At 43.1% G+C, this 21,898-nt stretch overlaps 1 protein-coding gene across 1 annotated transcript in view; it reads right to left on the reverse strand.

Moving 5' to 3' along the window:
• Positions 1–201: 201 nt before the first annotated feature.
• LOC306795513 (protein diaphanous homolog 3-like) overlaps positions 202–21,898 on the reverse strand; it is a gene marked incomplete at its 5' end in the record, with an annotated part of 141,062 nt that continues 119,365 nt past the window's right edge. Inside the window, one exon of the mRNA XM_079294045.1 lies at positions 202–1,760. Coding sequence (XP_079150171.1) covers positions 1,390–1,760 — 371 coding nt within the window. The 3' untranslated portion in view covers positions 202–1,389. The remainder of the gene's footprint in view (positions 1,761–21,898) is intronic.

Here is a 21,898-nt window from a genome sequence, read left to right on the forward strand (position 1 = left end):
AAGCAGATTACTTGATCAATGCAAATATTTCAGGATAGCTGTTGTGAGAAACACTAAGAGCCACAAAGACATGGGAATGTATAATATCAGTCATATGTTTGAAACCTTTGTTAATGATTAAAAAAAAGGCAAAACATTTTCATTGTTTTATTTTATTGTAAATGTTTCTACAAAAATGAGTGAATACAACAAATATGCTGAGGATATGAGTAATATTGGGGAGATAGGAGACGGAAGGCAGCATCAATTGTGGTTAGCTTGAGGCTGGATGAACTTTCTCGTTGCTTTTGTGCCACATTTTGAACAATAATACTCTCGGATCGTGTTCCCATTCTGCAGACTTGTTCTCACTGTGTACACATGTTCTCACTGCCAGTGACACAGAAACAAAGCTAGTACAGCCAAAATCAACTTGTCGATGACATCCAATTGCTGTTATATCTTGCGAGTACAATCTTATTTAATAACTTTTATGTATATATATATATATATATATATATTTGTAGTTTTATAGAATGCAGATAACTTTATTTATTTCTTCTTGAATACAAACAATTCGATTAATACTTTGAATATAAAAGACACCCCATCACAGGAATGGAAAAGACTCAAAGAAGAAAAACAGACACAAAATAATGAAATACAGAAAGTAATAAATGCAGATGTAAGCTTAAGCTCTTTTAATTGTAACATGAAAATAACTGAAAACTAAAATGCAGGTAGGACAAGATAATATGATAACGGTGTAAAATAAATGACACAGTAAAGGTAATGATAGGAAATGCCAGTGTGAAAAGAATTGTGATTTAATCTTTGTATAAATTTGCATACTACTGGACTACAAAGAACGTGCTTCACTACATCGCATCTTGCACTTTCAGAGAAGAACTGATACATTCCAATTCTTAGGAATACATAAATATATAAATGATTTGAATGTTTTTTGGCAGTGCACCTTACAGGATCAGGTGGAGACTGCTGAATCTATTTGGACTGCTTTTTCACTGTTGAACTGTAGTGTTTGACACAAATATGCTTAAGTATAACCATTTGTTTTAAAATATATTATCTATTTCGTGAAGAAACCTCTGAGGACATTATGTGGGCGAAGGTGTGACCAACTGTCTACCTGCTTGAATTCTCTTTATGTTCTATTAAGCAAATGTAAAAAATCCTTGTTTGGTTATTTAGCGTTAAGACTTGTAATTTAATTGCCCTTCATGCCTCGCAATTCTTTCACGACGTTGTCTTACTGACTACATTTTCTGCTTGTTTACAAAAGCAAAGAAGCAAAATCTTTTTGGTCAGATTCAGAGTGCGTTCATGTGTGTGTGGGCGCGAACACACTGTATGCTGTGTGTCCTTTCAGAGATAATGTGAAGACGAACCTCACAAGGCCCTGAGTCTGGCCAGCAGCGCCTCGAGATCGGACTCTCCCTTGGCGCTACAGTCGCTGACGGCAGCACCAGCGGACGACGCCTGGAAGGCCGGAGGGTCTGCGTCACGCTGCATCTCTTTCTCAGGCGGCTTCACCGTCTCTCTCTCCACCACCCTCTCCCTGTCCAGCCAGCGGCTGTGGCCCGGGGTGTTCTTGTACCTGCGGGCCGACTCCGAACACGCAGCAGCCTTTGCCCGGGCTGCTGATGGATGGCCCTCAGACTCGTTATGGGCCTCCTTGGCAGGGGGAGCTTTCACCACCGCTGAACCTAAATTGATATTCTGCCGAGAGCGAGACCTTTGTAAAGGTGCCTTGTTGTTTTCTGTGAGTAAAAAACAAACAAACAGAGAGACAAAAGCAGTGAGCACAACTGTGAGCATGAGGGAGGAGAGCGAGAAGAAGTGACTCCTTTAAGTGAATGAAAGCAAGGGGTTAATTAATGCGATTACAGACTTAATTAGAAAAAAGAAAGGTGGAAAAACAAGCAGCGGAATACAACATGAAGTCATTCTGCAGAAAATCAAAATTGTTTCATACTACAGGTACATGCGTTAAAATCAAACAGTCAACCTTGCGGTTAAAGGACGACCCGCTGAGCCACGGACACCCCAAACACAGACATCAGGAAACAATGACGAAGCACTCGTGCATATGCACAACAAAGCAAACGGTACACATAACCACATGAGCTGACTGTGCACACCATTAGTCAGAATGAAAACACACAAACGCACGCCTTGAGGAGTGAACACGCCGTATACAAGCGCTGATGAGGACACGCTTCCTGCAGCACACTATTGCAGGCTCAATATGATGAAATGGATATGGCTGATCAACCGTTCCAGAAACTCATTGCGCGTCTCCTTTTTCCAATCTCCCAGTCTCTTTCCCTTTTCTCATGACACACACATGACACCCTCTCGCCCGGCCCCGATTCCCCCATTATCATCCATTCTCCTTCCTCCGTTCTTCATCTCAGCTCTCTGCTCCGACAGTAGTCCTCTTCATCTTTCTTATTTCTCTCACCTACCCCCCCGCCCGCCTGCCGCCCTCTCCTCTGGTTTTCCGACTTAAAGCACACCCCCAGACAGCCAGTGGAGCACAGTGACGGCCAGATCAGACCTGCGTTCTGAATCATAATCCCTCTGAGTAGACCTTAGACTTCATCATCAGTATGTGTGCTGGAAGGAGAGGGTAAATCCATATTCATGTGACCTTGAGCGTGAGGCTGAGAGGAGTGACGCGGGGAAAGACGCCACCGCATTTAAAATGTCCTGAGCCTGAAATGTCCGGCAAACAGGAGTCAAACACAGCAGAGCAGAACAGAGCGACCCGCTCTGTCAGCCAATCGGTAATGAGTTTGGAGCGTGGCCAGTCAGTCATGACAGTGTGTTTTATGGGCCGCGCTGACGAATGACAAGGAGCGTCCCTGAACACAACCTCTGAGAAATAAATGAGGATAAAGGGAGGAAAGAGAGCAGACAAGAAGGCAAAGACATCCAACGATCTCACACACACACACACGGCAAACAAGAGGCAGTGGGGGATTTTAAAAGGATGAAATGAGTAGTGTGTTGCCTTCTTGCTGTGACTGAACAGTTACCACAGCTGCAAATGCAAGTCTCCTCTCATTATCTCACCCTCTTCTGCTCTCTCTTACTGTTGTTGCAGTCTCAATCGTAAAAAATTGACAATTATTCCTCCACTGTTGTTCCAGTGCTCCCTGATCCCATCCGGTTCCTCTCTCCTCCCTCTTAAAGCCTGTTATCTAACCCCCCCCCCCCCCCGTGTGTGTGTGTGTGTCTTTGTGCTTGGATCAGTCCAATATCTCACAAGCACACATTTCCTTTACAAATAACACACTCACAGTTTGTGATGTTGAGAAAATGATCAAATGTGGTATCAGCAATTTACATTTTAATATCGTGTTTACACTTCTGTCGAATTCTTTAACTGATGCCATCGCTGTCTTCTTGGAGAGAAAGAAAGAGAACATGCTAGCGGGTATTATCAGACATCAGTTAATGTCAAAATTCAAACATCAGCATCTTCTTTATTTTAGCTGTTATTACCACATTTTTTACTTTTTTCTAATCGGCGTGAACCTATCAATTCACACTTAAAAAAAGAGATTAAAAACCACACTTCAATATAAGCTTCTGTCCGAAAGTGCGATTCTTTTCCTAACGGACCGCTGGCCCTTTAGTGAGGAACCTGATCAAAGAGTCGGGAGGTTCGGTTTCTTCACACTCCCCCCGCCTGTGACACCTAGCTGCCCCTTCCTTTGAAGCCTCGCTAGCTTCTCAGTGTATGCCTTCATCTCAGGTGTAAAACACATCTGAGAGATGTAAAGCATGTCTCTTCCCGCAGGTTGTACTCCTTTAACCAACAACTGACACTGGTTCTTTAGCAGAACGAGTCAAGTGGAATTCAAAGACAAAACCGTCGTCTTTTATTGAAAACATGCTGTGATGGTGGGGCTGTGCATTTATCCCTCTGACAGTTAGACACAGACTTAGATACCCGATGAGCAATCAGATACAAAAAAATCATCACACTGAGAGTTAATGCATTTCAATTCTGCTTAAACTTGGCTTTCAATTGCATATAAATGAAAGTTTTTGAATTTAGACTGGCATTAACTTTTAAATGACTATCAAGTACAAAAAAAACAACTAAAATGATATCAACTGCCACACTGTCAGCAGTAAAAAGAGTACTACACCTATGTAGCATTGCAATCAACCAGTATTGTTGAACTCACAATGGGAAGTCAAACAATTATTGAAATTGAGCAGAACCAGAGATAATAACTCAAATTCCAAGCCTTCCTTTTCTTTGTATAATTTTGGCACCTACATTACCCACAATTCCACTTGACCGCAGGCCGTTTGGTCGGAGAATTGGGTGTGTTATGCTAATAGCGGCTAACGTCGCCTCTAGCATCAAGCAGAAATGAAGAGTGGGCTGCAGAGGTCTGGAGAGCAAGCGTCTCTCTAACTCCACACCCCCAGACTCCACAGACATTTCGCCAAAGGGATGCATTTTTTCACTTAAATGTTGACATCTGGATATTGTTTATCGCCATTTCAGGGTCACGCTCATCCATTTAAATCGAGCACTTTAACAACACCAAATGTGTGCATGTCCTTGTAAACAAAATCGCTTCTTGCTTCAGTTATTTCCTTTGACCAGGAGGAGTTAGGGGCGAGTAGGGTTAGTTGGCATTGCAAGCTTTGTTGTTAGCTTGCCTCGGGTTGACTGCTCCTGCAGGAATGTTTCCGACAGCACTTTATTGTTCCCGCAGCACGCCGTTCCCTTCAAAGAGAAAGTGGGGGAAGGCAATGTAAAGGTTACACGGTTTTGATGCGTTTTGCACGCTGCATTTCTTTTGTCAGCATTTTGGTGGTGTAGCACACGGTGGATTCTTTTTACCTCCCCCGATAGAACCGGATCAATTTGGACATTTTTGATCAGTGCATTGATGTAGTAACTTCTTGCACTCTTGTATCGATTTTCCAAAACGTTGCACTTGATCTTCACACCGCGGCGCGATAGTCTATTGGAAAACCTTCCCTGTCCAATATTAGAAAAGAGTGAGAGGTTTTATTCCATTTGCAAATAGCAGCAAAAAGGAGTTCACATTTCCTCATGTAAAACCATTTGCTCCATTTATACTTGCTGCTTCAAATGATACAGATGAGCTTTTACTCATCTCTCTCCTCCTCCACCTCCGCTCTCTTGGAGTTTGGAGAAGTTAGAAGGCAGACAGCCTCAGCAGAGAGACAGAAAGTCAAGTCTAGACTGCAGCAGTGTTTGTCTTTTTCTTTCCTGACTGTTAAAGCCAAACCACCTGCCACCAATGAACTCATCTCCACGAGGAGCTGTTAAGAGGCCCGAGAAAAACAGTCAACACACAACAAAAAAAAAAAAAGCCTGGAGATTGGTATTTTCTGTATGTCTGTTAGAACATGAGCACATTGTGATTCAGCTAAACTGCAGTCTATCACAGTCCTCAGTCTGCCGCCACCCTTAACTTTGCTGGGAGGCAGACTGGAAAAGGCAAACACAAAAAACATTGATAAAAGAGCTGGCAGGCTGAGTTTGTTGTGTCTCTCACAGCTTTTCTGTAAAATGTGTCTTTAAACTGTAAGTCTCACAGCCCTCAGCCTTTTAACCGGATACTGACACTGGTTCTGTTGCAGCAGGAGACAAGTAAAGTCTCAAACAAAGCAGACTAATGTCCGCTGTGACTGGTTTGAGAATATCATCAAGATGGAGCCATGGTGGTTTATTAAATGTCTGATAGGGTGGCATTTTGTAGGAACGTAAAAGGCCCCGTCCAATACTGTTTCTATTTTTTTTTTTCAATCTGCAAATAGCTGCAGAGAGGAATTCACATTTTCTTCTCGTCAGATCATTTGGTCCACTTGCATTTGCCGCTGCTAATACAGATGCAGATGAGCCTCTCCTCTTCCACTCCCTCCCCGTCTCTGCGTTCTTATGAAGTTTGCAGTATTTGATCACTTTAAGAAGAGAGTAGTCATGCAGACTCAGAAAAATACAGAGAGTGAAGTGCCTTTTTTTCTCTCTCTCTCTGCGCAGTGATTGACACAACAAGTTGAAGTTAGCAAGATCAAACACACACTTCCACAGCCGCCATAAAACCACAACACAGCTAGCTGGCGTGGCAGGTTCCTGCATGTTCTGTCTGACGATGACTATTTTCCCTGTTTTTGTTTTTTTTTGCATCCATAAGTGGGGCATCTGGGGTCAGTTTACTGCACATGGATCGGTCGAATATGTGGAACAAAAAAATCTATTTTGTGCCAAAGTTTTAAACTAGGAATATAATCAATGATGACTTCAATCATTGACTAAACCATCGCTTATTTGCTGAGATTATTCCTTTACTCTAGAAAATAGAGAGCAATCCTTTGCACAAGTTCCCAAGGCTGTACTTGACATTGATATTATTTTTGCCCAATTTAATAAAAAAAACAAAAAAAACAGTGAGCAAATCCTCATATTTGAGAAGCTGTTCAGTCATTGGTGCCAAGCGTGATCTCGTTAAGAGTCTGGCCTGCAGTCGATGTTTCCACTTAGGGCTGCAACTCTCCCAACTTCCTCCCCTCTAATCGATGGCTGTACATCACCACCGAGGTAAGATGCAAAACAACCTCATCATACTTTTTTTTTTTTTTTTTGAGAGTGTAAAACCGTGTGTATACAGCGCTGTGAGCTACTATTATTGAATGTGTTTGTACATACAGAAAGGAGACGAGCAGAGGATTGAAAAAGTATGTGCGGAAATGTGCGGAGGCTCCAATGTCCCCCTGTGAGCTTTTTAAAAAGGTAAAAGCCAGCAGACAGCTTGTTAGCTTGCCTGTGTGCATTAGGCTGGCTGTAATTAAAGATCATTCATTACCTGGCAACACACCAGTCATTGAAGGTTTGTCCCTTGCTTGTTCGTCATAGTTAACAGTGTGTGTGTGTGTGTGTGTGTGTGTGTGTGGAGCGGTCTGCCTAGCGTCTCTGTCATATGGAAAAACAGCGCGCTGGATTAACAAAAAGGATGAGAGGCAGAGAGCAATGAAAGGAGAGTGGAAGGAGGGCAACAGTGGGAGAAATGGGATGATGATGAGGGAGAATGATGACAAGGATGGGCAGAATAAAAAGCCTCAGTGATGATTTGGAGGCAATGATTGCGATGTGGACTCGACCGAAATAGAGTATGAAAAAGAGAGGGCGCAATAAGGAGACAGAGGAAGAGAGATTAAAGGAGGTGTGGGAATGGATTGTTGCGAGAGCCCTACAACAATCCCCGTTATATAGGGGGTTTGGTTAAGCTAATCAATCAGTGGATCAACAAAAGGTGAAGCAACGTCTGTTTTCATAATTGATAAAGTCATCAATAAAACAATTTTTCCTCGTTTCATATTGTACTGAATTGAATATATTTGGATTTTGGACTGTTGGAAATAAATAAACAATTTGATGTTAACACAATGGGCTCTGTGAATGATTGTTCGATTTATAACAGTTGACAGATTAATTGAGAATGAAAATAATCATTCGCTGCAGCCCGAGGCGCATGGACTACATCTTATCAAGCCTGTCAGAAGTGCATATTTTTGTTTAGTGACGGTGATGATCAGTCCAAAAAGAGAACATTGTTGGCCCTTCACAATCACCACTGTGGTATGATGCTGCTCATGTGTTTTTGAATACAGCTTACACAAGCGGAGAGACCGTTATTTGTTGAATAATGTTGGGAGATAAAAGTACAGTCTGTTATTTCAAGTGTAAAAATGTCCACAAATACATTGGTGACACACATCCTTAGAATTAATCTATGAACATGGAGCCTGGATAAGAATGGGACTGGTTCAAAAGAGAGTGGGGGCGGTTTCTTGACATTTATAGGTCAACCTCTATGACTCACCTACAAACAAATCCATGGCGATCATAAACATTATTTGACTGGACGTGGAAACGGTCTGCGCACAGGGACAAATGTGCACACAAGGGACACACTCGTAAAGACATGTCAACACATATCGCCCGCCACGCTTATACGGACATGATTGAGTCATATTAAAATCAAGTGTACATGACAAAGTGAGCAGGGAGGGGCCAGGGGTGATGGGGTGGTTTACTGTTTCAAACCAAAAAAAGGCCAATGTGGAGGATATGAAAGGGCTGAGCTGGATGTCCCTCAAGTGTTCTGCCCCTCGGTGTGAACCCCAGCCACTGTGGGAGCAGCCAAGTGTGACATCGCGTTAACACGCCTTGGTGCTTCTAACAATGCCTCAAAAGCGAGCCTGGTCCTACTGTCACTCGGAGGGCTACCCCCCCCCCCCCCCCACCACCACCACACACACACACAGCAGAGGATGCTCTATTGAGAAGATGATTAAAGTAAACAATACCAAAAAACATAGCTGTCAAATTCAGTCTAGTGGCCTGTTCAGGGGGCGACTCGTTTGACGGACAGCCATCTTCAATAAACTTAATATACTGTGGACACAAATAGTGCACAGCTGAATGCACTGTGATTACGAAACACAGACATCTCCAATGTCACAGCAAACTAGCATTATCATTATAGTGTAACGGCTGCTCAATGTTTACCACGCACACACCAGAGATGACGACACTCCTGCACTGTGCTTTCGGCGGAGAATAAATTTCAAAGTTGAATTAATCGTTTTTAACAGCTTAGAAATAGCATCTTCCAGAAATAATGACTTTCCCCACTTTCAACCGCACTGCCACACGATAACATAACTCAACTCTGAAAGAGAGGGGGGGGGGGAAGCAACACCATGTTAAGTGTTGTAAATTACCCATCCCAAGTTTTACATCCCTGCAAGTTGTTAAAATGCATTCATGTACTAATGAACCTGCTGTACCAGGTAAAAAGATGCAAAAAAAAAGAAAAGGAGATGCATGATCTTTTACAGTATAAACAAATCTGTCCACTTGTATTACAAAGAGGAAATACACCTGGCAGATGGTTGTAGCAGCCCGGGCTCTTAGTCCTGCTTTACTCTAATTATACCTACATGCAGGGTAATGGACTGAGAATGTTTCCTCGTACAGGGACAGCATCACTTCCTGGGGTCTCTGTCTCTCTCTCACACACACACACACACACACACACAGTCCTTTTCTAATAAGCATTGGCTATTTCACTGATGCAGGTGTACTCTGCTGCCTCTGGCATGAATTAAACATGTCTTGGTTCCAGGCTCTGCTACCTGTTGTTGTTTGTGTGGTTACTGCTGGTAAATATCCCCAGCAGCCGTAGTCTAATGCATATGTATTTCCCCTTGGTGGCTTCACACTAACTAAGGCTTTCTATCAGCCGCTCTCTCCAGCAGTGTACACCTGTCACACTGGGAGAGTAAAATATTGATCCTTCACACGCCTCCAGACACGAAGCTGCCACGCAAATGCGTCCGCGGACAGACAAACACAGAGAAGCACACATTTCTCGGTGAGCTTCCAATCAGTCTGTAACACGGATTAATGAACTGGTGGACTGAGGAGAAGTTCATATGATGGATGAGGAGCATAACTGATACACTCCTGTGTGCTGTATACACACGGACTGCAGTGGTTTGTGGAGAGACTGCAAAAGTCATCTGTATCCATAACATGTTCAGCCCCCCCCCCCCCATGAGTTTTCTGACAAGTTCCTTTGAGATCAAAAAGAGATGTGCTTCATTTCGGAACATAACATGGTTACAATGAAAACGTCATGTTTTTACATTGCTGGTGTTTTTCTTTCACCGGTTTTCACGTGCCAACATCCAGGTAGGAGGTATAACCAGCACTCCACCCACTGCCTCAGGAGAGCATTGGGATCAGGTGTGAGAAGAGACCCACTTGGAGCTGATCTCATCAGGGAGGGGAAACAATGTGAAGCAGGGAAGCTGATCAGAGAGGACATGCTGAGAGAGCAGCGCAGTCGTTTCAGCTCCAGGGTGGGAGACAGTGGAAACCGGTAAGTCGGCTAGCGGCACCGGCTGAAAGGGTTTCTTTTTTCTAGTTTTGTGAAAGAGCTTTGGACTCAGTTTTTTGTGTTACATGGAGTTTGTTTGATTGAAGAACCTGAAAAACTGCAGCACTGACTCTCCCTTGATTGCTGTATTTCCACTATTTTCCGTGTCCTCTGTACAATCCAGTTTCAGCACATTAAATATGATTTATTGTTATATATTCAAGTATATACAAGTAGGGATTGGTATTGAACCTCAATACTAATGGCTGCTCATTTAAATATAAAATTGTATCAATGTCTGCCGTCTTTTATTTAGGCAAAGTTCTTCTACTGCGACTTGTGTTCAGACAAGATTTACTGTTTAAGCGGTTTGGCTTCTTTTGTGTATGAAGTGTTGGTATTTCTCAATGTAAAATATGATAAAAAAATAAAAATAAAAAAAAAAGCTTCACTTTGGTATCATCATTAAAACTCGGATATTCATGAATGATCTTTATACGAGTGTTTGTTTCGCAACACCAGTGTATTGAGGCAATGTTCAACTCTTCACACTTACAATGCAACACAAGATTGAATCACCCACCACTGTCCTGACATCAAAAGGTGATTCAATATTTAAAACTCCAATTGAAGACTTCCATTCTTTTTCTCTTTTGTAGTCTCTCGGCGGCGTTTCTGTTTTTGCTGCCAGCTGAGGGCTTGTGTTTAACACTCAGGCCGACTCCGACAGCTCTCAATATGCAGGGCCAGCACTGCCAAACAGACTTATGAATTCCAAACAGCCCGGAGTCATGCTCCATATTTCATTGAAGTTGAATATTTAAAAAGATCAACCCACTCAAAACCCTATAAAAACCTGTCGTTCTGGGGCCTTGTGTCCTAAAAATAAAATCACATCTGCCATATCACATTACAGACAGCCACATCAGCCTCCATCTCTTAACCATTTCCCTCTCTCTGTTCCCTTCTCTCCCTGACAAAACCCATCTGGTAACCAGCCTGTCTCCATCAACACAGGTTTTGCTTTCTCTCTTTCAAACAACTGCAAAACTTCTTCCTGCCTCCTTTATCCCATCCGCTTCCATGTTCTCCCTTACTGTCTGGAACTCACAATTTCTTCCCTTTATTGGTAAAGTAACTCTCACCCCTGAGCTGTCCATCAAACTCATCTCTTCTCAGGGAATCACAGAGACCACCAGGTAGAATAGATAGTTCTCCATTTCCTTCCTACAGCACAATGAAACCTGGTTTCTTATTGATAAAATTATTATTGAAATTAACAACATGCGAATGTTACGCTTCCACTTCATTTCAGATATAATCTTTGATGAATAAACATGACACACGCATGCAAGAGCCTGTGGGCAGGAGCGTGTGCATACCACCCACCAGTTGGCAGGAAAAAAATGAGATCAAATCAACCCATACCAGAACAAATATTGAGAGACAGGCAACGCATCGGGCCAAGATTGTGTAATACGGGGGTGATGGGGTCATGAAATACATTATTAAATACCATCAACATAAAGTTTGTAAACTTTTACATTGGGTGCTGCTTAGGGTGGCGAGGGTGAGAAGTGGACTACAGTATGACCAGATAACTTAAAACTAAGGCGGGCCGTCTCGACGTAACGTAAACGCTTCCCCAGACTTGACCGTGGCGTTTGCTGTGAAACATAAGCGAACTCGTTACATGGACACAAATTTAGATTTTCTGGCTTCACTAACTAGAAAAGACGGCAGCAAGCGGTGAGTCCACATCCCGGCTTCTGAACAAGCCATCAGAAAACCTCTGGGTCACGTGACAGGGCGCTACATGTTTTTGCCACCCACCCACTAACAACGTAAGGCTGCCAGCATCACGTCGACATCTCCTCCTCTTCAGCAGCTCCACTCTGTGAGTCATCAGTAAAAAAAAGAAAAGAAAAGAAAGCAAAATTCCAAAATTCACATGGCACCACCGCGGTGCTTTGGGGGAGGGGGGGGTATTGCTACGCTCTCCTGCAACCATTGGCGCTCACTGACATATCAATGCAATTATAATCATGGCTTTGTCCCAGTGAAGGTCAGCTAGTAACACTCAGAGAAACAGAACGAGAGAAGGAGAGAGACACAGAGAGATACAGAGATAGAGAGATAGAGACAGACAGAGATAGAGACAGACAGAGATACAGACAGACAGAGAGAGACAGAGATACAGACAGACAGAGAGAGACAGAGATACAGACAGACAGAGACAGAGATACAGACAGACAGAGAGAGACAGAGATACAGACAGACAGAGACAGAGATACAGACAGACAGAGAGAGACAGAGATACAGACAGACAGAGACAGAGATACAGACAGACAGAGAGAGACAGAGATACAGACAGACAGAGACAGAGATACAGACAGACAGAGAGAGACAGATATACAGACAGACAGAGATAGAGACAGACAGAGAGAGACAGAGATACAGACAGAGAGAGACAGAGATACAGACAGACAGAGAGATACAGACAGACAGAGAGAGACAGAGATACAGACAGAGAGAGACAGAGATACAGACAGACAGAGAGAGACAGAGATACAGACAGACAGAGATAGAGACAGACAGAGAGAGACAGAGATACAGACAGACAGAGACAGAGATACAGACAAACAGAGATAGAGACAGACAGAGAGAGACAGAGATACAGACAGACAGAGAGAGACAGAGATACAGACAGACAGAGATAGAGACAGACAGAGAGAGACAGAGATACAGACAGACAGAGACAGAGATACAGACAAACAGAGATAGAGACAGACAGAGAGAGACAGAGATACAGACAGACAGAGAGAGACAGAGATAGAGACAGAGAGAGTGAGACAGAGAGAGAGAGAGAGAGAAACTAAGTGACAGGGCAGGCTGAGTTCAGCTCAGCCTCTGTCCAGGGGCCTCTTCCTCTTCCTCTCATTCAGGCCTCTCATTCAGGCCTGGCAATTAAAAATACATGCATCAATGGGCTAAGCAACTCTCTGAAGTACGTACAATGATACATTTAGACTTTGTAAATGAACACAGCCATTCAGCACGGTATGCGTCTCTTTCATATTCCTATGCACTTAGAACTGATGGGTGGCCAGCCTTGTTCAATTCAACGAACCTCGATTCAATGCAGCAGACAAATCACGCGGTTGAATAGGAGGTTCAGGGGGACACATTAACCCAATCGCCTCCAAAATGTATGAATCTTCCCAAAGAAAGCTGGAGTTCATCACACAACACGAGTCCTCTGCGAGACAGACATCAGTAGGCCAGGACAGTGGTATTGATGAGAAGTGGACCGGAATGATTTTAATCAACACAGGACCGAACAGAGACGTGGGCCCTCTCCAGATGAGGAAACGCATTTTAAATAGTGAAGCTACATTTTGTGGCCAGCTGTTAGCAAACACCCAAGGGAGGACTTTCAAGCTGAATGGGACATGTAGCAGTGACCTGATTGTGTGTGTGTGTGAGAGAGAGAGGGTGCAAGGTAGCTGTGTAATTGTAGGCAATAAATGATTGTCATAGTGAACTTTCAAGTGGGTCCAAAGATCCCATCACTGGTACAGTACATGCATGCAATATCTGTTTGTGAATTGATGGTTTAGCACGAAAGCATCCTTAACAGATCTGGCCTGAGGGAGAGTGCAGTGCTTTACTGTAAGTGTGTCATCCATCTCATTCCTTCGGAGAGCTCCCACGGGGCCCGTAGCAATCCATGCTCCCCTCAGATGTTCTATGTCTCGCCCAGAGAGTCAATGGCCGTGCGGACAATGTAATGGGTTGCTATTGTAAATGGCTGGCAGAGGATCACTGCCAAAAGGGCCGCTACACAATGAACGCTTTGACTAAGAGAAAGAGAGAGAGAGACTTGGAGTAAAATGTGCACCCATCCATCCCCCGACTGCATCAACAATCAGAGAACCACAAAAAGTCCCGCTGACAAAGCGCTTTCCTGACACAGAAGTAAATTGTTTTGCGAGTTCAGTGCTCATGTTAGCCTTGACCTCCAGAAACACGCGGAGCAGATGCGGAACAGAAGGTGTTGAGGGTAATTTACTTCTTTGTACATGCATGCCTGAAATCCACATCCACAGCTTTCTCACTGACACAAAACCTTGAGAGAAATCAAAGTGAACACGTGTGTGTTTCTTCACACACACTGGGGGTGTCACGATTCACCAACTGGAATCGATGTGCTGGGCTGAATGTCTAAGCTACAGCTGCATCGATTCAAACTGCTTGAATCAGGGCAAAGCTGGGGGGGAATCAATGCGGCCGTTTCTGTATCAGAAAAGCCTGATATGACAGACGTTTCTTTAAAAAAATAAAATAAAAAGCAGCTACTAATGTCTATCACTTTGTGTTTCCCTTTCTTGTATCCGACAGTCTTGTCAGCTCAGTGAAAGTTCAGATCATGTGTTGACCGCCACTTGCTCTTAAGAGGAAGAGGGGGAAAAAACCGACTTTGCACTCTGCTGCCACACACGACTTTTATTCTGCCAATCCCGAGAAAGACAAACGTTGAATATTTATGATTAAGTTGCAGAAACCTAATTGATCTGTGGCTACTAATGAACTATCCATGGAACATTACATGATTAGCAAAACCCCATAACAGATGCCGCGAGACCGTGTCGGAGACGCATAATTCCTTCACCGGCAAAAGATATGAAAATGTTGCTCTGCGCTCCGAAACAGAAACAGCTCCGTCTGTAATTGTATGAATCAAATTGTGTTGAATCTTCTGTGCTTTCAACGAAATATTTCACTCGAATATACTGTGAGAACAAGAGACACCCCTGTATTTTAAACGTGCACAGTTGTGCTGTGTGTTTAGCACAATGAGATGTACAAAACAGTGTTTGTTTTCTTTAATCAGCCAATGAAAAGAACAATGGCTCAGTGGGAGACAGAGCATGCAGGAGCGCCTGCGGCACAATCCTACGTGTAATTATCACAACACCAATCAGCAAACACACGCAAGACAAACACGGGAACAAAGAAGAAGTCGAGGGAGGAAACAAACAAGTAAATAACTTCAGAGGACAAGACAATGCACCGTGACAGCATAGCACCCTGTGTCTGCAAACAACCAGAGAGGCTTTTGGTGCCGTTGCTATCATTGATCAAAAAAGGGGAGGGGGGGGGGCACGGCTGTGGAGGAACGTGTGCGTGTCTTCTGACTGCTTTGGAAAGTTAGTTAAATGACACTTACTTTTAGCTATAAGCTGCCTCATTAGGATTTAGCAAAGTAGCCAGGAAGCACACTTAAATGTTCACCAAAAACAATTGTCATATCGTAACACCACCACCAACAAACTCAGAAAAACATAACCCTTTATACACCCACTGAGAAAAAACAAAAACAAAATTGAAAAAACTCTTTTTTTTTGTTTTGATGGCGAGAAATGTGTTTTGCATAAGTAAAGGCACAAACGAAATAATGACTCGTGCAACATCTGAAGGAGAGCACAGGAAAGGGGCGTGAAGCGAGGCATTTATTACTTAAGCACCGGCCCAGCCACGGCTTGGTAAAAACAACATGTCACTTTGTAAAATGGAACAGACCCCTGCAGAAGCAATTATGCAGAAACGCACAGGGATTTAACCGGTTGCACTTCTGATTTTCAGATGGAGAGAGCAAATATTCCATAAGTTCTAACAAGCAACAGGCACTTAATGAAAAATAAAAAAAAGCCCAAAAACTAGTGCAAATGTAATCGATCCTAAATGTAGTTTCAAAACCGCTTTTGTTTGTTATCAACAGCTTGTCAGGTTCAACGATATTGAACAGTTTTTCATGCCGTGCTAATCAACTCATTTGATTGTCGGGTCGATAACATGTTCATCCAATTGAGACAATTACTTCATCAAGACTTTGCCATTCCCTTACCCTGCACACTTGATGAGCACGTTTCCATTCAACTGTCAAGTGAATTTTAAGCAAACCTTTGAAACGTCGCACAACAGGGATGCGAATTAGACACATTTCTATCAACCGGTTTGGAGCAAGCGTAGTTCTGTCAGAAGTTTCCGGTACAGGCTAAGCTTTATGCATTCAAAACATGTCGCATTGGCTTCTTAACCCACGATGAGAGACAAATTAAGAGAGCTACTCCGGAATTGGTTTCAATTGATGAACTTTGGAAGTTTTAATTGCTCTGTCTTGTCAGCTGGTATTGGCCATGTTTCAAAACGTCCGGAGACAAAGAGCAAATTAATTATTCGGCAAAGGCATTTCCATATCCCATTTAGCAACTCTTTCTTTTGAAAAAGGCAAGAAACACCTCAAGTGAGTGAAAGAATTGAGCAAATCTTTCTGTTTCCATACAGCTTTTACACCATCAACACAATATCCAGGCTTTCTTCTGAAGAGTCTCGTTTTCTGTAGGTTAATTCAAATCAATCCATTCTCTGACACCAGCAGACACAACTAATCACAATGCATTACAGAAAAAAAAACAGCAAGATCTTTGCCAACAACTCTCCCACCCACACATGCAAATGCAGTAAACAGAAGGTACGGAATACAGTAAAAGTGAGAGTAATGCAGAGAAAGCGTGGCGGCCGAGAGAGCGAGCACACTGGGTACTGTAATGGCAAGAGTCAGAACACAGTACAGGCACAACTTGGCCTGAAACATGGCTCGTAATTCGTCCACGACTACAATTACAGAAGTCACTTCGGTGATGCGACAGGCTTTAGCTCTGGGTATGCACAAATCCCATTTGTTTGCCCTGATTTCATATCTGCCAAACCACTTGGCAAGGAGGCCGAGCTTACATTGTTATTGGAATTGCTCGAGTCTGGACATAATCAGACATCTCTAAACCCAGAAGGGAGATAACAGGAGAACCAGCTTACACATCCGGTAAGAACCTATGGTGTTATCCTGGTGTACAGTGCACACACACACACACACACACACACACACACACACACACACACACACACACACACACACACACACACACACACACACACACACACACACACACACACACACACACACACACACACACACACACACAGCACTGGTCTGGAACAATAATCTTGTTCAGCTGCGGCAGATGGATGATGATTAAAAAACATGAGCCACTGTTTTAGTTTGGCTACTACAGGTTGTTATGCTGATGATAATAATGCCAGATTGATCAGAATGGCAAAGTGTTTGATAAGAAAGCTTTCATTTTTGGAGGCACACCTTTTGCCAATAAGCATATTAAAGACAGGGACATGTTTTGGGGGGAGCTGGACCATGTCGCATACTGTCTTTAAAAACACAATCTCAAGAAAGGCTGGGACTGGAGAGTTGTGCATAGTTAAAAGTGCAGTTACTTATCAACACTATTTGTGGTAAACCATTGCTCATTATACAGAATGTTCTAATTAAGGGGAACTCGTGCACAAATAATATATATATATATATATATATATATATATATATATATATTGTAATTCTAATCGTCAAGTAAACAAGACAGTTAATCACTATTTTATCAGGCATGCGTCTCTACTGGAATGAGATGAGCATGCCATACATTTTTTAAATGTGCAAGCTAAGCGTCCATGCTATCTATATGAGCAAAGATTAGCAGGTTAGCTAGCAGGTAAGCTTGCCTCTGGCTTCACTTGTATGCATCAGACCGAGCGGCATGGCACTGGCAAACAGTACATTATTTCCTGTGATGTGTGTGAAAAATGTAGAGAGACAAGCATTTATAAACCACAATGTCCATTGAATGGCTTTTTGCTGTACAGAGATTCCACTGGGGAAAATGTTATTGAATAAAGCTCATATATGGATCATATTGGATATAGTTGAGTGGGACACTGCCAATGTGGATGCAGGCTGACTGCTAATTTCCAAATGTCACTGTGCATCAATGACTTAAGTCAGAAGACAAAATGACAGGAGAAGATTATGAAATGATTCAAGCCCTGATCCCATTTTTTGAATGCAGACCATGTCTTGAATGAATATGATGTTGGATGCGTTTCAAATTACATCTCTCCCTTTCTCCCTCTGTCTCGAATTAAAGGATTAGCCACAAATGTTTATTTCTGAATGGGACTGGGCGGAAATCTCTATGGTCTGACTGACTGCTCGGCTGAGGCGTACGCTGCCTGACAAACAGGTATGGGAACACACAACCAGTGCAATCAACGCACAGACGCCCACTGGAGCAGGCTGCTGTGTGGTGCTGCATGGTGACTACTAATGGTTGATAGCCATAGGTTAACTGGAGGAGAAGGAAAGAGAGCGCTGATCTTTGTAGAGCTCGTGTGTTTTCCACTCAGCGTGCACACAGCCGCCGCTGTGTGTAACACACAGAGGATACAGAGGTGCGAGAGCTTAGGAAGCCTTATTTCTCTTCCATCGCCAACACCAACCTCCGATGCGGGAGGCATCATTACATACATATGAATGTAATGATGCGTTCATTCTTGCACACGGTCACACACCTACTATAGACATCGATCGGGCGGTTCGTCGCCCCAACAGGAACAAGACACATAGTGCCTAGTGCACAGCTGTAGCTTATGAATCCTTGATACCCGGCTACCTGGATCTCACAACCTGATTACATGGCCTGTTGGAAAACAGCTGTACACATGTAGTATTAGGAAGATGGCCCCAAGGCACAGACGGGCATGTACACAGACAAAGATCGTGCTAATGTCTCCTCCTCTGAGGCTCCCGGTTCAAAATACCGGTGGCATTTCAAACAGGGCTGTGACAAATCTCGACAACATCTCCCTTGTTACTACTCCTCCTCTCCTCACCCACTGTCTGTCAGCAGAAAGTGTTTCAGTGGCGAACCGACAAAGCACCTTTGTGGCAGGGGGCTTTGGGATCGTGTTTGGCCTTTGTATATACTGAACAAGGAGCAGAACATTGAGTCTTCATCTTCTGTCTGCTTGACTGTGGGTGTAGCTAAGGAACTGGTTGTACAATCGATTGTTTACTGTCATAACTGATGAATCTTAAGAGTCCCAACAGTTGTGATTTTGATTGAGGCCTAACAACTGATAAGTGTTTTAAGACGTGAATCAAATTGATGTGACAACGGTAACTGGCTCATTAAATTGGGTTTGAAGGTGTGAAAGAGGAAGGCATACAGCATGTACGAAAGGAAACCATGACACCGTGGGGCGTAGAAAGAGAGAGCAAGAAGACACAATGAGGATGAAATGAACATGCAGAAAGGGAAAGCAGGGTTGTATGAGTGATGGAAACAGACGACTGGAAGAGGAAAGGGGAAGGAAAGGGTGCACAGCCAGAAAAGGCGCAGGGAAGGAGAAAAGCAGAGTGGGATTTATTTTCACCTGTCAACAGCACTTAAGGCCATAAACGCATAGAAAAGCTTGAGCCTCCGGGGCATTGGGACAATATTCGTCTCAGAGTGTGTGTTTGTGTGTGATGGATGATTCTTCACATTCATGTAGTCTGGCATCAGAGTGTTGACCACGTCAGGACCCGAGCTGAATGTAATCCTCCTTGAGAATTCGCAAACGTGTGGCTACCAGTACACTGCTGCTGTCACTGTGGCACTGGTGCAAAGGTTTGTGGTGGCAGTGTGGGCACCCGTCCACAAACACAGGATCAACACACAACCCTACTTTTTTAAAACAGTGTCATCAAAGCCTTTCCAACTGATCTTTGAACAGTCTTTCCGCATCTTCATATCTTTCAGGGAATGTCCAGTGAGTTACAGCAGCATGGCTCTTGATATTCTCATGAAGACATCATGAGGATATTTCTGTAAAAATAAACAGCTCTTATCACACTGTTGCAACTTCGTGATGGGGAGTAAAATATAGAAGATGATGCAAACCTAAAGACGAAGACGACTGACTGAAAGGTAAAAGGGATCCTTTCTTCAACCGTGGATCAAAGGATGCAGAGGGCATGGCAAAATGACTTAATTCATCACCTTTTGTGAAAGCCTTTCCATTAAGGCTCTGTGTCCGAACTGTGCCCAGACTTATTAAATACCAACAGGCAAAAGGACTCTGAATGGTGCCTGTGTGGATAGGGCTCAGACAGAAAAGGGAGGCGATGACTTTACGTGGTGTCTGGGACTCCTGGGTCTCTTATTATTCTCGTGTACTCTCGACTGAACTCCACACGAAAATGGCCAACAACATTTAAAAACTGCAACGTCGTCTTCCCTTCACAATGCTGCCATTAAGAGTAGCGGGGAAACATGAGATTTTCTGCCAAGAGAGCTGTTACTGTGCATGTCTGCGTGTTTGTGTGTGTGTGTGTGTGAGGGAGAAAGTGAGAGAATTTGTCGATTGCAAACACGCTTGGGAAACTGAAACCGCAGGTGTTTTCTTGTCATTTGTCATCTGCTGTTGCAAGTTAAACATGCATTTGTGCCGTGTGTAATGAACAATATGCAAATGCAGTTTGGAGTTACTCTCTCTGATTGGAATGAAAGCTGCTGTTAAGCCGTAATAAATGAAGACACCAAATCTACCTCGGAAAATAAAGATTTTTGCCCACAAGACTACTTTACCAGGAACACAACATATCCAAAGATATGAAAAGGGTGTGTGTATTGCACCCAAAACACAAGAGGTGTTCATGGGAGTGGTATGACAGGGCTGCAAACAACTGTTTCTTCTTTTTTTACATTACAGATTGATTTGCCTACAAGAATAAAACAGGGAAACATGTCGACGATGATATGTATTAATTGCTCGATAGAGTGTCTGACCCACAGTCCAAAAATGAGATTCAATTTAGAATTAACTGAAAAAGGAAGAAAAGCTGCAAATACTGTTATTAGCGAAGCTGGATCTAGAGACTTCGTCATCAGCCTGACAGCGCAATGCGTCTATTGTTTATGTTGGTCACCCTGCTAATCAGATGTTGGTTGAATATTGAGATGCATATAATTTACTGTATGTACTGTACATGCATTGCTAAATCTTGTCTTTCTAGTGAGCCTGTGTGTGGGCAGCTGGCTGTATGTCAGACTGATCAAGTGAGTGGCCAAAACAGAAGGAGAAAATGCTGCAAAAGGGAAAGAAAGAGAGAGAGCAATGCCTCCGATGCATGTACGTATATAGCCTGCCAGTTTGGCTCTGGCCGACTGTGACCTTGTTTGCATGATTGGTCGAGCCACTGGGGGCGTGATTGGCTCCGTTACAGTATTCTCCCTCTCTCCTCTTCCTTCCTGTCATCTCTTATTTATCAATCTAACTTTCTTTCACTGCCCTTTTTGCCTTTATGTTTCAAAGCAGTTTGACCAATAGTTCAATCTATTTCGCGTCACAAGAAAACATGTTTCACATTGTGTTAGCAAATGTTTCCAGTACTCCGTAATCCAATGCAGCAAGGAGCCTTGATCGTATTATAGACGTTCAGGGCATCATGATAGAAAAAAAATAATAATACGAGTGTTCAGAAAGGCAAAGCTCCCAATTACATAACGTGTCTTTTCCCAAGTGGTGAAATAAATACTGCCCAAGGAAAAAATTGGAAATGCAAAAAAAAAAGGTGAAAGCAAGGTGGTGAAACAATGGAATAAGAGACAGAAAAGCCATGGTACTTAAAGCAGGAAGATTTTATAGAAGGTCGATAGGAGCTGCTGGCTGACTGTGAAACATTCATATTTTTTGTTTGTTTATGATGACATCGTGGCTATGTTGTTTACATAAACTGGTTGAATTGTACCCACTTATCCATGTTGTCCTTTTGAGGGAACCTTAGTCTGTTCGTTTTTTACCGTCTTATCTGTGTCTTGCTGCAAAAGCTAATTGCCTTTTGGGGACAAAAAAAAGAAGCTGAAGTTGAATAGATAAAAAGTAAAACAAATAGCAAATGCCTAACTGGTATGTTTCAGAGCTGCGTGTGGGTGCAGGGAGCACGGACTTATTTCCACCAGTAAGCTGTGCCAACAAGCACAGAGCCAACAAAACAC

The sequence above is a fragment of the Melanostigma gelatinosum genome (genome assembly GCF_949748355.1).
Source record: "Melanostigma gelatinosum genome assembly, chromosome: 2".
NCBI classification, from domain to species: Eukaryota; Metazoa; Chordata; class Actinopteri; order Perciformes; family Zoarcidae; genus Melanostigma; species Melanostigma gelatinosum.